The 16,749-nt window shown below is 34.7% G+C and overlaps 1 protein-coding gene across 12 annotated transcripts in view; it reads left to right on the top strand.

The window, feature by feature from the left end:
* The window catches only part of DENND1B (DENN domain containing 1B), a 306,443-nt gene that overhangs the window by 171,527 nt on the left and 118,167 nt on the right, over nt 1–16,749 (top strand). For all 12 annotated transcript variants that reach the window (XM_049857696.1, XM_049857693.1, XM_049857703.1 and 9 more), the window contains 2 exons: nt 6,770–6,870; nt 12,688–12,733. In XM_049857696.1, coding sequence (XP_049713653.1) covers nt 6,770–6,870; nt 12,688–12,733 — 147 coding nt within the window. The remainder of the gene's footprint in view (nt 1–6,769; nt 6,871–12,687; nt 12,734–16,749) is intronic.

Here is a 16,749-nt window from a genome sequence, read left to right as displayed (position 1 = left end):
TGACTCGACGGCACTGGGTTTTTTTTTGGTGAGCACATGGGTAGTGCCTCACTAGGGGTGTGTTCTTGGGCCTTGATTTAACTTTACCTCAGTATTCCTATCTGTAAAATGAACAAAAGAATGACTACATGAAGCAAGCAAACAAGCAAGAACAATTTAGAATCATTTGACTAGGACAAACTAATAAACCAGTGTCCAAATCTGGGACCTGCCCGAAAGACTTGAGTATGGTGGAAAGAGATTAGAATGGATTTTTAATAATGAAGTACTAGGGTTTATTGTCCTACTAGGATGAAGGGAAGGAATGAAATGTAAAAACGTTTTTTAGCATGTAAAAGGATCTTTTAAAAAGGGCATTAAAAAAAAAAGGCATATACAACCAAATACTGTCTTTTTCACTATATAAAATTGCTATTTCTCCAGATATTTCCTTACAGCTATCACTTAATTGGACTATTAGTTTTACTCAAGTTACAATGTTTTGTAGTTATAACAGCTTTGTATGTTTTAGCTACCTGTTATTTTGCTCTCGCTTTTTGGCCTAGGCTTTTAAATGTGGATGTAAATTAAACATGTTTAAACAGATGGTTTCTTTATGCTCTCCACTAAATTTTTCATTCTGTGTGGAATTTATCACATTCCCATCTGTAACAGATTATTCTGTATACCTACGTTTATAGTACTTAAATTTCTGAATTAAATATTGATTCAGTTAAAAATCAGACGAAGTCTGTATTCTGTGTTTCGGGATTTTATGCTTAGAGGCTATGATTCTACCCCTCAGTAACTCATATAGAACTGTAGTTGAAAGGAGTAGATTTCTACCTAAGTATAAGGCACAGTCTAGCTAAGAGTTATTAGAGACTAGAAGAATGGGAGGAGTCATGGTGGCAAAGTGGTTAAGAGGTCAGGCTGCTAATCAGAAAGTCTGGCAGTTTGAATCCACCAGCTGCTCCTTGGAAACTACCTATGGGGTAGTTCTACTCTGTCCTATAGGATCGCTATGAGTCAATGGCATACAGCAAAAACAGCAGAAGAATGGGAGTAACATTATGAGATCTTTACTTGCAAAGTGTGCTAGTTAGAATTTTTATGCTGATTTTCATTGTGGCTGTTATACTAGGTGGGTTGTTTTTCCTGCTGCTCACTTTGGAATCTGATACACTGTCAGGTTTCTTTCTTTTTTTTTTTTTGCTTACGATATGTCATGGATTGAATTATGTCCCTCCAAAAGTGTGTGTATCAGTTTGACTGGGCCATGACTCCCAGTACCCTGTGATGTTCCTCTATGTTGTAAATCCTACCTCCATGATGTTAACGAGGGAGGATGGACAGCAGTTGTATTAGCGAGGCAGGACTCAGTCTACAAGATTGGATTGTGTTTTGAGGCAATCTCTTGAGATATGAAAGAGAGAAGTGAGCAGAGAGACAGGGGGATCTCATACCACCAAGGAAATCAATGCCTGGAGCAGAGCGCGTCCTTTGGATCTGGGGTCCTTGCTCAAAGAAGCTCCTCGGTCCGGGGGAACACTGAGGAGAAGGCCGGCAGAGAGAGAAAGCCTTCCCCTGGAGCTGACGCCCTGAATTTAGACTTTGAGCCTACGTTATTGTGAGAAAACAAACTTCTCTTTGTTAAAGCCATCCACTTGTGGTATTTCTAACAGCACTGGATGACTAACACACAATATATTTCTATTTAATTGTTTACAGTGTTGCTTAGTTTTATTGACAGGCTGATTTCCTCTAACAAACATAATTTTAACTTTAATAGGAACAAATCAGATTTTCTGTCACAAAAGGAAAGAGCTATGGTTTGGATTCCAAGTTAAGTGTACTTGCAGACACAGGTTAAGGTGATAACTTGTAGAGTTTTTATCAATTATCTCATCCTTTGAACACTTTCTAAGGAATTCATTCCATCAGTTTCCTTTTGAAGGTACAGACTGGGACGGCTGAACAAGTGTTGTTAATCATTTTTTGTCTCTCGTAGCCTCCTAAGTGTTTCCTACAAAGGTCAGCTGCTCTCACCTATTGGATTGTTCAGTCCAAAGATGCATTAGCCATTATATAATTAGTGTAAAATATTTCCCATCAGAAGGCATTATTTAAAGCCCTATAATGATGGGAAATATGAATCATTGCCTATCAAAAGACAGTTTAAAATAGTGGTTAAGGTATTCTAGATCCAGGCTGCCCGGGTTCATATCCTGGCTTTGCCACATACCAGCTGTGTGTGATCTTGGGCAGTTGGTTTAACTTTGCCACAGTGTTCTGATCTGTAAAATGGGAATAATGATAATACTACCTCCATAAGGTTATTGTGAGGATTAAATACGAGTACTTCAAGTACTCAGTGAAGTACCTGGATCATAGTAAGCACTGTGTGAATGTTTGCTATTAATATTATTACTATCACTTCTGTCAATGGCAGCTTCCATTAGACCTGGTGGCCTTAGACTAGAAGTTACTTCTATGACTAAGTTCACTTTAATGTCAGGGTTCTTCCTCTGATTTCACTGGCCCCGGTTCTTGTCTCCTCACATGGGTTTCATATATACTCATTTTATAATTAGAGTCAATGGGAAAACGATATTCCTAATGATTTTATTTTGCATTGGTCAGCACTTTTAGGCTGTATCAGTTCAATATACTGAATATGCGTTATGAAATTATATGTTAATTTTAAACATTTATATGCCATTTAACAAAGATGATAAGGTATTTTTTTCTTAAATCTTTATTTGGGTGATTTTATTTTCTCTGAAAATTATTTCCTATCCAGCTTTTTCTTAATCAGATGCTTATTACAATGTATTATTCCTTCAGTTTCCAAAATACAATGCCAGAGATACATTTCAACTCAAGCACTGAAACTTCTTCCCCCACCCTCTTCCTTGCTTTCGTGAAAATAGCTGTTTTATAGAAGAAACAACTGAATATTAGAAAAACAATTTGGAGCCCTAGTCCTGTCACCAACCAGACATAATCTTGAGTAATTCTGGATCTAAAAGGCTATATGATATGTCATTTCCCTTTAGCCTTGAAGATTTAGTAGATCATAAATAACTTTAAAATAATAAGACTTTTCTTATTTGGCTTATAAAATTGATCTCTTTTTTTATGATACTTTACACTGCAAGTGAACTTCTAAAATAAGTAGTTATTTTCCCTTAATTTGCATAGTTCTCAAAAAGTTCCCAGTAAATAATATATTTTGACAGCATTCTCTTCAGAGGTATGGAAAGTCTCATCCAGAATAAAATTTAGAGTCTTTGACATAGTCTGGAAGGCCGTCCAGCCCTGACTCTACTTGCCTCTCCGGCTTCATGTCCTGTCCTTCCCCTTACTCCAATCTGATAACAACAACCTCCCCACTCCTCCCTGGAGAGTCCACCTCAGGACCTTTGAGCGCATTGGTTCCTTAGCCTGGAGTGCCCTTCTCCCCAAATCCACAATAGTATGCATCCTCTCTTCAGTTGGGTCTCAGTTCAGATGTCACCATATCAGTGTTCTTCACTAGCTCTCCTATCTAAAACAGCCCCTCCATCCCTTTGCAGCCCGTACTCTGCTTTTAGGTTTCCTTATAGCCTTAGCTCTAACAGATATAACATAGATTTTACTTGTTTGTTGTCTGCCTCCCTCACTAACATGTAAGCTCCACAAAAACAGGGACTGCTGTGTTCAGTGATATGTCCTTGGTGACTAGTAAGGATTTGTGATAACATGTAGCAGGCACTCAAAAAATTTTGTTGAATTAAGCAAAAAAAATTGTTATGAGGCATTTAGAGATGATGTTTAGATATACTTTGAAGATACGAATTATAGTCCATTTAAAATGTTCTGTTAACCACTTGGATTGAAAAAAAAATCCCTAATGATTAATAAGAATATGAAATATTAGAACTGATCTGATCTAAGAATAAAGATTATTAGATCTATCAGAAACAGTATTTGCAGATTACTTAATTATAGACTTCTTATTTTGAGGGTTAGGAATCTCTAGCATGTGTTCCAGAGATCACGTAGGTTATGAGTGACCGAGTCCTAACCTTGTGTGCATGATATACGTAACTGTTATTTTACACAACTTATCTATAACTGTATTTAATTTTATAGTAATTTTATTTTCCTTAATTATATTTTTCTTCACTTGCAACTTTACAATCTTGTCTACAAAAGTGTATACTGTATTAGTATCGTATCTATTTAAAAAAAAACAAATCTCAGTTGTTGCATGCTGCTGGTGGATAAGGGACTCTTCTTTGATAAGCTGCTGCCTCTTTTGGATGTCTCACAGTTACCACAGAAGCAATATTTGCAAAAGTAAATTCCTCATAGTTTTCATCCAAATCTGATTCTTCTGCTATATTACTTTTAATAATTAATTCTAGTTGCTTAGGCTACAAACTGCGGTTCAGGGAGAGGTCATAGTGTAATTTCCTCTCCCTGTCACTTATCGCAAGACATTGCCAAGTCCAGTAGAGCTTCCTTCTCTACCAGGAGACCCTGATTAGCAGAGAAACTCTCTGCCAAATGGCGACTGTGACATAAAGTTTGCGACTCTGCTTACAATCAGAGAAACCATCTTGTAAGAAGCCAATCGAATTCACTAGATAATACCGTGTCTTATTAACAGATAATTCATAACTTCATTAAAAGATGACCACTGGGGGATAGGGAATGTATCTATGTAGCATTTAATAGAGTGCTTAGGACACTGAGTGCACCCAGGAAGATAAGGTGCCCTTATAATTTCTCACTTTCAGAATACATTTTATTTTAGAGCACAGTTTTAGAATGCATTTATTTATACTGTTATTATTTTCCTAACAATAAAAAGAAACACTTCCCTTTAAAAAAAAAATTAGGTGTTTTGAAAGTCATCTGTGTGTAGCATCTCATCTATTTTGGAAAACTTTGGTCAATTAGCTACATTTCAGAGCTACATAAGTTCTTTTAGCCCATCAGGTTACACTAAAGGGATGGAAAGAGTTAATGCACTTTAAAGGTATCTAATTTAGGACCTTTAGGACCAGGCATCTTGACAGAGTACCTGCAAGCTCTCGGAGAATTTGACATAATGAATTAGATCAAGCCCATTTTCATTTCCCTGAAGTATGTAACATAAAAAAATTCATGCTCTGTAATTGTTAAATAAAAGTATTTGGATGCCTCCTAGTGGCATGTTATATGCTCTAATTAAGGAATTTAAAAAATAACAATGTCACTGAATTGTACATGTAAAATTTGTTGAAATGGTGTATCTTTTGCTGTGTATATTTTCACAAAAAATAACTAAAAAGGTAATATATATTGAAAGAATACTGTAGGTAAACTATTAAAGCTTGCAAGTGCAAAGCACCAACACTCTTTAATGATAGCGTCATAAATGGAATAAGAATACATTATTTGCCATATAAAATTGATTAAAATTGAACTGAAAAAAATATGTACACTCACATACACATACATCACACACACATGTAAATACCATATGACAATGTTGAGTATATTTTTAATGAGACATTTTATGTTTTTGGTTCATATAGGATTATTTTAATCATTTTTTTAATTTAATGGAAGTATTTTGCATTTGAATAGCCCAAATATTGCTGTTAATATGATTTGGATCGATTGGTGTACATTTATTCTTTTAAATTAAATGCGATTATCATGTGTACATTTGAATTTCTTTGTATAACAGTAAAATAGAGATAATGACTTATAGAAAGTCTGTAAGTCATTTTCCTGATAGATTTTTAAAATCCCGATTTTCAAGTCAAATAAAATGATTTAATTGGTAACCTTGAAATGCAGACTATAGCAAAGCTTTAAAATGATGAAAGTGCTGATTTAATTATTGCTTTAATCACTAAATTATAGAAATACAATTTAAAATGCAAAAAAAAAATCATATGGAAAGAATTCTGATGAGGGCCAAGAGGAGGGAGAAAAAAGGGGAGATGTCCTTTTGTTAAGCATTCCGAAATGCTTAATTAATGGTTTACCACAGCAAAACAATCAAAATGGCAATTACCTTTAAAATAGCAACACTGTAATTGCAGCTGTTGTGATATAAAGCCAGGAAACAAAATGTTAACCTGGAATGAACAGTTTAAATATGAAATTATGATATACTTGGCTTCCCGTAGCACAGCTGTCAAGCTCGGGCAGCTCGCTGGTCAATAGTGACATTCCATGTGTCGGTGAACAGAGTCTCTCGATGCCGTAACCCGCAGTTCACACATTACTGAAGCTCCAACTGTCGCACATTCAGGTCCCCTGGTATTACTGCAGCTTCCAGCCCCTCCTGACTGGCTCCTGTTTCATTCCTTGGCAATCTGCCCTAATGATATCCCTCAGGAGCTCTCAGCCTCTCTTCCTTTCCATATTTAATCGTGGTATGTTAATCTGAATGATGTACAAACTCTGCTGCACAAATTGTAATTTCCTATAGTCTTTTCTAAGACGCTTACCTAATTTTTCAGTTTTACTTTTATTTATTTTGGAGTTTTGACCCCAAACTCTGTATTTTCAGATAGTTCCAACTGTCTGTATAAGATCCCCAAGAAGCTACGTTTGCTGTTTATATATTTTTCTGAGAGGCCTTGAAACGAAAGGCTTTTATGTACAGAACTGGTAAAGATGATGTGATTTATGTCATTAAGTAAGTTGTTTCACAGTTATCATTAACCTCTGATACTTTGAGCGTGCCTGTTTGTTTGGGGGTCAGCAGCGACTCACTGCTGTTGCCTTTTACACATTTCAGTTAACCGCCTGCCTCCACGGATCAGCTGCCCTGCTCTACCCTATGTTCTGGCAGCACATATACATCCCAGTGCTGCCCCCACACCTGCTGGACTACTGCTGGTAAGCTGGCTTCTGCCCCAGGTGCCTATCAATCTGGGTTTCATGATTGGGGGGAAAAATCATTTAGCTGTAGATTAGGCAACCTTCATGCATATGTAAAAGGTATCACATAAACTTGACTTTGAGGTAAGTTATAAGTATTAAAAGGTGCTTCTATGATGGGCAGAGTAGTTCTTTTCAAATGTAGCAAAATTGCACACTTGGCAAGGTTATAGTGCTTTTGATTTTGTGAGTTTTTTTTTCTGCAGTCATTCAGATAATAAAGTGCATTAATAGAAGCAAATACAATCTTAGTTTGTGGTTAGGAAAATTGTGCAGAAGTTCTGATATGACCCAGCATCCTAGCTGTCAGAATTCGTCTGGAGTGTCTGCCAAATATCAGGTTGTCTGTCAGGCCACACTTCGTTTTGCCTTTACCTCAGGCACACTTCCCTTTCCCCCTCTTCCCTTAATAACGTACCAAATAGCAACAAAGGGGTTGCCTGGAATGTAATGATACCTTGAATTTCTGGTTTAAGTCAGAGTCTCAGCTTTAAGCCGCTTTGAAAAGCAGTGTTAAAGAGTTTTGGGAGTAATTCTGAAAAACTTCCTGGAGTTACAGATGACTACCAGTGATCTGACTCTTTCAGAATTCAACCAGGCCTTCAGGACTTCCCTGTTCTTTACAGTGAGGTTAGATCATGATGAGACTCCCCCAGCAGCAGCCTTGGGATCTTCTTCTGGACCGTGGGGTAGAGTGTTATTGCATAACCATCATCTGTAGGCATAGCTAATTCTTAAGAAACCTAATGGGTTTTCTCCCAAAACCATCTTAAACTCATACTCATGAACTTGTGTGCACGCACACACAGAAGAAAATCATTTTGACCTTAATGTTCTTTTAAAATAACACAGCTAATGTTATTTTAAAACAAACAAACAAAAAACCTTTTTATAATTATTTAGTTAATTTCCTTATTTTATGAAAGGCAGATCATTTAAAATATTTTAAGATTAAAATGATTCAAGTTCATACACAGAGGTTTTCCATTAAGATTTTATGACTAGCCCTCTTTAGATTCAGTGATTATAACAGTACATCTTTGGCTACATACTGAGCGTACCAATATATTGTGTGTTTCCACAGCATGGCAATAACACTAGTATTGATAATGCTGTGGGGCAGGTACCCAGTGACCTACTAGAGCAGTTCCACTTTTTGAGTACTGTAAAGGAGAAACAGTTTGGCAGGAGACTATAGGAATGCACTTTGCATTGTAAGGCATCACACACACAAGTCTAAGAGTGGAGGTAGATCTATAAATAGGCTCTTTTGGTATTCATGTTCAAGGTTGTCTCTGACCAAGATACCTAGAATACTTTAGCACACTTGAAGGCAGGGACTGCAATTTATTCATGTTGTTACATGCCATAAATTTTTGCACATAGTGCTCAATCATTAAAATTTGTTAATTTAAAAAAGATTTTTACAAAAGTATTTTAAAATATATTGATACATGATTTTAAAAATGTATGGGAGTCAGTGGTTCAAGAGCTAACAGTTTTTTTTTTTTTTTAAATCATATATAATGTTAATGATATCTTAATTTCTGTGAAAATGTTCTGACCTCTTAGGAGGTCACACTCCTTTAAGCTCAGTTTTCTTTGATGATTTACACATTTAGCATTTTCTAAAAATATGGCTGTTTAGCAACAATACAGGTAGTTCTGTACTGATTCTTCCAGAGCTGTTATGTCTTCTTGACACTTTCTGTCTACCACAAAGTCCTCCTTTTTCTGCTGTTCCCACTGAATGGAGGAAGCCTGCCATATGTTTCAGTCCCTGGAATTGTCTCGCTTGTTTCTAACATCTGAAATAGGACAAGTGCTAACAGTCCTCATTCCAAACACCTTCCTGGGCCAGAGATTACAGTACTGATACTCAAACAAGGAGTTACCCAAGACTTCCTGAACCTAAGGCCACAATGATGTGACTCAGTTTATATCATGGAAACTGGTCAGTGTAATAAAAATACTCTTAGAAATAGCCATGTAAGACTCCAGCTTTCTTCTATTCTCAGAAAAGTCAATGACTCTACTACTTCCTGAGGAAAATAGTTAATCTCTGCTTTGCATTCTTGAAGAGAGAGATAAATTACATGTTATCCCTTCAATCTCATTGTCTTTGGATAAAGAATTGTTTATATTCCACTTCAAAAACATCATCAGAAACATTTGGTAGGAGTGGGTGAATCTTCGCTAAGCCTTCCAGATTGACTGAGACTTTCCAAATCCTGAGGGAATCCTAGGCCCTGGAAGTATTTTTGCTTTTGGGTCTGGTACCTCTGGTGTGGCATAGAATGTAGAGAGTCATAATGCCATCTTGTGACCATGAATGGATATCACATCTTGGTCCACGGATGAAAGTTGGTTTGTTTATTGGTTCATTCATTCATTCATCACACATTTAGTGAACACATTATTTGCCAGACTGTGAGTATATAATGGAATGAATAAGACTTAGTTCCTACCCTTGAGGAGTTTACATTCACAGATAGGAACACACACACGCACATACACAGAGAAAGAGAAAGATAAGTACTTACAATATTATGAGTACTATATTAGGAGTATACAGAAGACCATGAGTGGGAACACAGAGGAAGAAGTGGTCTATACTGCCTGGTTGGTTAAGGGAGCCTACAGGGAAGAAGTGGCACCATCTGCTTTTCCCCTCAATGGACTGGTATAAGAGTGCTTTTGGGTGATGTTTCTGGAGGCATGATGGCACAGTGGTTAAGAGCTCAGCTGCTAACCAAAAGGTCTGCAGTTCGAATCCACCAACTGATCCTTGGAAATCCTATGGAGCGGTTCTAATCTGTCCTGTAGGGTTGCTACGAGTCAGAATTGACTCAATGGCAACGGGTTTGATTTTTATTTTTTGGTTATGACGTTACCAAATACGCTTAACCTGTCTGAGTCCATAAACACGTTGGAGGTAATGTGACTCTAGAACTGGTAAAATTATAATTGCTTGTTATTTGTTCAGGCAGTGGTTGAGGAATTTTTAAAAAATTTATTTAGACCGCCTGTCTGGCTCTTCCTTCTATGAAAGGAGTGGAATTAGCCTCTAAGAGAATAGTTTAAAAAAAAAAAAAAAACAGAAAATTATGTCCTTTAGACTGCCCTAAGTTAGTAGACTGCTGTTACAGTCTACCTCATGGGTGATCTCTTTGCAAGAAAACCAAAAAAGCAAAAAGGGGCTATCACACAGAAATTATTTTTGAGTAAAGATTAACTGCCTCCAAAAAGGAGAAGCAGCCATGATAGAGCCTTCTGCATCCCACCTCTGCAAAATAACTTCATCAACAGAAAGATCTAGGATACTTTTGCACATGGACGATAAAGCATCTGTGTTGCCAAGGACCTCTTCCTGACTTATTAATGTCATAATCTAATTAGGGAATTTCAGCTAGGGTCGTTGCAAAATTACTTTTCATGAGATTTGGCTGATTTGTACATAATCCAGGTTTCGTGAGAAAGAAGCAACTCTTCAATTAACTCTATATTCTGCAAAACATAATTATTTTAGGAAGTGATGCTCTAGATGTTTGCAGTTCCAGCATGTGTATGTTTTGTCTTTTGTTAGGAATTAGTGAGGACGAAAAAACAAAAAACATGTAGAGATACCCAGCAATCCCGTAATAAAGAGTGGCAAGATACTTTATTGTTAAGGTCCGCATAGGAGCTCTTTATTGATTTTTTTAATTCTAGTTTAATAATCCCTGTAAGTTTATTGTTTATATTTTAAGAAATAGCTTTCATAAAGTTTTAAAAGGGTTGTCTTAGATGTATTTCCTAGGACTTCAACAGGTTATTTACCACTTTTGGCTCTGATTTTAGGAAACTCTGATTCACCTGGTAGCCCCCCAACATCTGTAAAGTGGACATAATAATTTTATTTTTAGGAGGCTTTTAAATATTCTGATTAACATTCATTTTATTAAAATGTTCTTTGAAATTTAAGTTACTATGGACTTTGTGTACTATAAATTTTGTGGGTAGGATAACCTAACCTGGGCTGAATTGGTAATTTGCACAGCGACTTTAATAATTTAATACTATTTTGGATGTGGCAAGGCTTGACATAATTAAGATCTTGAGAGTTGCCTGTTTTGTGAAGGTTGTCTGAACCCAGTCGTGGGAGCTCAGAGTAATTAATAACATGTATTTTATGTCTTCTGTGGAGTCACAAAAGGAATTCCATGGTTGAGAGCTTGAGCTAGTACCAGGCTTCCCTTATTTAAGCAAAATTGGAACAGTCTACATTTGTTCCTCCCATTTCCTTTTGAAGGCAGAAAATCTGTTAGGTCTTAAGGATATCAAGGCCTGTCAGTAGTTGCCAATTTTTGGTCAAATGAAATATCCAGAATATCAGATCAATTCCAGGTGGTCTGTTGTATTAAACAATAACAACAACAAAAACCAAAATAGGAAAGGTACAAAGCCACAACAGATAAAGACAGCTGGGAATTAGAACCTAGTACAATAAGAAGTAATAAACTAGAATGTATAGGTTAAGGAGAATTCATGATATATCGGCTAGTGTTTAGCCATCGATAAATAAATGTGGAACCATTTGAGGTTATTTTGAAAACTCTGAGTCTGTTGAGGTTCTTACTTTTTTTTTTTTTAATCTATTACTGGTTCTCAGAGGTAAACTGGACATGCACAAGTTTGGACAGCTCTATTTCAGTGATGACAGTGATGTCTGGAAGAGTATGTAAATCCTTTGAGAAAGAGGGTTATACGTTTTCATTAACAGAAGAGGTTTATGTTCAGTAGAGCACAAAGATTTCTGTAAAGATTTGCTAACAGTGTTTTATTTTGAAATAGGCACTTATTCACATATATTACCTATGCAGACATCTGTGCATTCTTATGTTTTCCTGTTAAATAATATTTTTGATTTAAAAGTCAGATTGAATAGCTTCCTTCTTGTATTTCATGAGAAATATTTCTGAAAATACTAGTAATTCTGATTTTATGTGTTACAAGAACTATTTACATTCCATATTCTCCTGTAGGGTAGGAACTCCATGGGGGTAGACATATTGTATGTTCCAAATATAATATGTTGAATTAATTAATTCAGAGTCATCCTTACACTTATTTGAGTATTTTTATATTTATTGAAATTATTTTATTAGTAAAAGTGAAAGTGGGATAAATCTGAATTTATAAAGTTTAAATAAAAGGCAAGATATGTGAGAGTTAAGATAGCACAGAGACAGGATCACATTAGGAGAGGAGCTTATTTACCTTTGCACCCCTGGTTCTGGGACAGTGCCTAGCACACAGTAGGACTCAGTACATATGTGGTGACTGAGACTGACTGACTGATGGATAGTAGGTATGAAAGAATGAAAATGCATTAGGAGAATCACAGAGATAAGCATTTAGTTGAGTAAGAAAAATGTGTACAAAATGTGAGTACATTTGATGAGTATTTCAGATATATTTGCTATAAAGTATGTGGAAAAGATTCAACTCAGACTATGGCCTAGACCTGATAATCTTCTTAAATAAAAAAAGTTTTTTAGGATTACAACTCTTTATTTAAAAATTTTATATAAATCAACCTTAATTTGAGTATACTAAAGACCTCTAAAATTAAATTTGAGTTTTAAATATGGAATAATTTTAAATATCTGTAATGTGGTGCTTTGCTAGAGCTATGCATTTAATAAATTTCATTTTAAGCATTCTGAAATACTTACATAGTTGTTTAAGTTTCAATGAACTGTATGAATATATACACATATATTTTTAATTTAGTGCCCCAATGCCATACCTGATTGGAATACACTCCAGCCTCATAGAGGTGAGTATCTTTCAGACATGAGATAGTAATAAATTAACTTATAAAAATAATAGTTAAAAGTTTTGTTTTGAATGAAAATAAATGGGAATAGTACAAAGCAATGACTAGTCTCATATATATAATATACTTACATGGTTATTTTGAAAAAGGTAATATTGAAATAATTTCATTTAAATTAGCACACTAAATGACAATCTTCAATGAAAATAGGTTGTATTTGGTAGAAGTTGCATAAACCAAACCAAACGAAGCCTGTTGCCGTTGAGTAGATTCCATCTCATAGGGAGCCTATAGGACAGAGTAGAACTGCCCTGTAGAGTTTCCAAGGAGGGCCCAGTGGATTCAAACTGCAGACCTTAGCATTTAACCACCGCACCACCAGAGTTTCTAAGACATTGTATGCTAAGTGTTAAATACTAACAGACTAGTCTTTGATCAACCACTTTCTTTATGGTAACTTAGAATCTTTTGTATTTCTTTCTCAGACCTATATTTTGAAAGTCAAATTTTAGATAATTATGAATCATAAGAGGAAAACATTTTCAGTCCTTTTGGGAAATTTAAAGTTTAGTAACTTATTTGCATTGTCACCATCTCATTCCAAATGATTTTTGTCACGAGTCATCACTGTAGTGAAACACCTTGACCTTTATCAGTGAGACGTCTTAGAAGATCAGCATCTTAACAAAATAAACAAAAGGTTTGGATCAAAACAAAACACTTGATCAATTGAGTGTCATCATTACGTTGGCGGATTTTAGTTCTATTGGAATTAATTTGGTTTTGAGCTAGTCATGCATATTATCTTTAACCCAATTTCTGATGAACAACAATTTAACCTAAATAACTCATTTTTACACTTATTTGAGTGTTTTTTATATTTATTGAAATTATTTTATTAATAAAAAGTATCTTTTTATATTTATCTTTGTCACTGTATACACCGTAAGTCCTCATTTTAAATGATCAAGGAAAATACTGGTGATTATTTTAAAACTCTTGAGGACTATGTAGGGAGAGACTTGTTCCCATACAGAAGGCCTGGATTATGGAATTCTGCATGTGCTATAGTCAGTTTTGGACTTTTTAATTTTTTTTTTTTTGTTTAGGTCGTTTTTTTTATTTTCACAAAACGCTTGGGCAGAAATTTTTGTGAGTTCTACTGGTAATAAGGAAACTCTGGTGGTGTAGTGATTAAGTGTTACGGCTGCTAACCAAGAGGTCAGCAGGTCAAATCCGCTAGGCCCTCCTTGGAAACTCTATGGAGCAGTTCTACTCTGTCCTATAGGGTCGCTGTGAGTTGGAATCGACTTGGCGGCAGTGGGTTTTGGTTTGGACTGGTAATAAAGGGTACATCTTAATGGATTTCCTTAGTAGGTTTGATTTGTGTTTAATACTGAGGTCTGAATTGGATGACATTATTGACTCCTTATATTTTATTCAATTATAGAAAACTTGTTCTTACATGCCAAGGCATTTGCAGTGAAAGAACAAATTATGTAACAGAAAACATAAATGAATAGGCATTTAATCTATTATGAGATTGTAGAATATATGACTGGCATTTTATTATTCAGTAGTTTGACTTTACACAAAACCTAACCATGGCTGGTTGTTAGTTTCAGAAGAAGAGCTATCAAATTTGTTATTAGTAATATATATATGAAAAAGATGTGGCAGTCTGCTTCCATAAAGATTTACAGCCTTGGAAACACTATGGGGCAGTTTTACTCTGTCCTATGTGGTCACTATGAGTCAGAATCACAGTGGGTTATATATATATTTATATAAATATATTTGTCTCTTTTATATGTCTAATAGGATATGTAATTTCTACAATATATTTTATTTATAGGGATAAAAAATAAATGTTGCTGAGTAACTGTAATATTGATGTTATCTTGCATCATGATGCAACTTTTAAAACAAATAATTTGATTTTTACAAAATACTATAGAAAAGGGTACATATTTTAAATATTTAATTAAATTTATCACATGCTTTTTGGAACGTATAGAGAAAGTTGCACTCTTTATAAGGGGCAAATTAAAGTGTTATCTTGGAGAAAAGTCCATTGTAACTTTAAATTGGCTCCTATCATTAAGAGAGAATGTTTAAATCTCAGTACCTGTGTAATTGTGCCCTAGACTTTCTGTCTTAATAATCAGTTTTATTTAGTATAACAGTGAATGAAGAGGTATACTAGGAACTTTAGAAATTCTTTTAAACCAATTGAGTACTGTTTAGTAATAGTCTCTTTAATCTGTTACAAGGTAGTATACATTCTACAATTTCATTCCTAGTGTATCATCATTAGGCAGATTTTTTTTTTCACTAAAATTTCTGTTTTTTGTGCTTTTGTATTTAATAAAAATGTTTCTATAATTGAATTATAGAAGAGTGAAAAAACAAGAGATTGACATAATAGTGAGACTGAGCTTGAGTAATATTCTTTGCATTTCGTTTGGCTGCAATTACAACCAATTTTTATTTTTTAAAGAAAGACACAAAATATTCTCTTTTTCTATCCATTTTGGTCAACGCAGTTTCAACACGTTTTATCAGTTGTATAAAGAGTTCTAAACCTAATTTTTCAAAGACACATGAAGTGAATGTCCTTTGAAACTTTTTTTTTTTAAATCACCTTTCTATGTAATTGTGAGTAAAAGATGGCTGGAAGTCCCTTTTAAAATATAAATTTGCTTCTAAAATAAAGGGTGAAAAATAGACTTTAGATTAGAACTCAAAGCAGACTAAGTCCTGTAAGTGATGAGGAATAATTTAGTAGGTGCTAAGAGCTATTCATTTATCTTGCTATAAATGTGAGAATTATCTTACTTATCGATATACAAAAGATTCTGAATGAAATGTCCAAATTCCAGAAGATCATGTGATTGCTGCCATTGTGTCATTTCTTTGCATTAATGTGCATAATACACATTTATAGTTACATTGCAGGGAAGACATCTAGAGAGAGTGTGAGGAAAAGCTATAAACTTTAAGCAGCTCCTGTTGCTCTTATGGAGTCCCTGGATACTACAAATGGTTAATGTGCTTGCTGCAAACCTAAAGGTTAGCGGTTCAAGTCCACTCAGAGGCATGTCAAAAGAAAGGTCTGCAATCCACTCCAGAAAAATCAGCCATGGGAGACTCTCTGGAGCACAGTTCTACCCTGACATACCTGAGGTCTTCTAAGCCTGGATCAACTCAAAGGAAACTGATTTTTTTTGGTTGCTCTTATACACGTTTCAATCTGTCTTAATATTATCATCTTATTTTTGAAGAAGGCAAATTCTTTTTTCCTATTTTCTTATTCTTTCCCCATTCAAAGAATATTATGAATTTATGAGATATGAAAATATGAGACAGAGAAAGAGGTACCATTATATATGCTATATGAGTTTCCACTCTTATTTAGGAAAAAAAAAATAGCTAAAATCTGATACTGAAGAAAAAAATAGATAAAAAACTGACACTAATCTAAACCTTAAAACAATTATTTTAATTATATTACTGTTATTATTTTTTTGCTTCTGTAGAGTTATTCTCACTTTAAGGGAGTCTTACTTTACTGGTTTATTGAATACTTTTTCCCATTCTTATTGTGTAGCACTTTGAACTAAATTTAATATTCACCTATTAGCAGACTTTTGAAACTAAGAGGCAACTTTAAAAAATACGCATTTCATCTTAATGCCAATTTCCTTTATTCAGAGCTTAGTGTTATGGTCAGTATAAAACATTTTGGGGGCATATTTTTTTTTTTTTAGCCATTATTCTAGGCTTAGGCTAACTTATTTTATCCCTTTAAAATTCATCAGATTTTTAATACATAAAAAATTCATCAGGATTATCTTTACAGTTTCTCTCACAGGGACAATTTAAAATTAAAGATGAATATCAAAATTACGGCTTAGATTTTTCCATGCAGATGGCATTTATATAAATATATTTTTGCTTGTAGAATAGGTCATTTTTATAATTATCTTTTAGTCAATTTATAGATAACCATAAAT

Source organism: Elephas maximus, chromosome 18 (assembly GCF_024166365.1).
Source record: "Elephas maximus indicus isolate mEleMax1 chromosome 18, mEleMax1 primary haplotype, whole genome shotgun sequence".
NCBI lineage: Eukaryota > Metazoa > Chordata > Mammalia > Proboscidea > Elephantidae > Elephas > Elephas maximus.
This window is presented reverse-complemented; position numbering and strand designations above follow the sequence as displayed.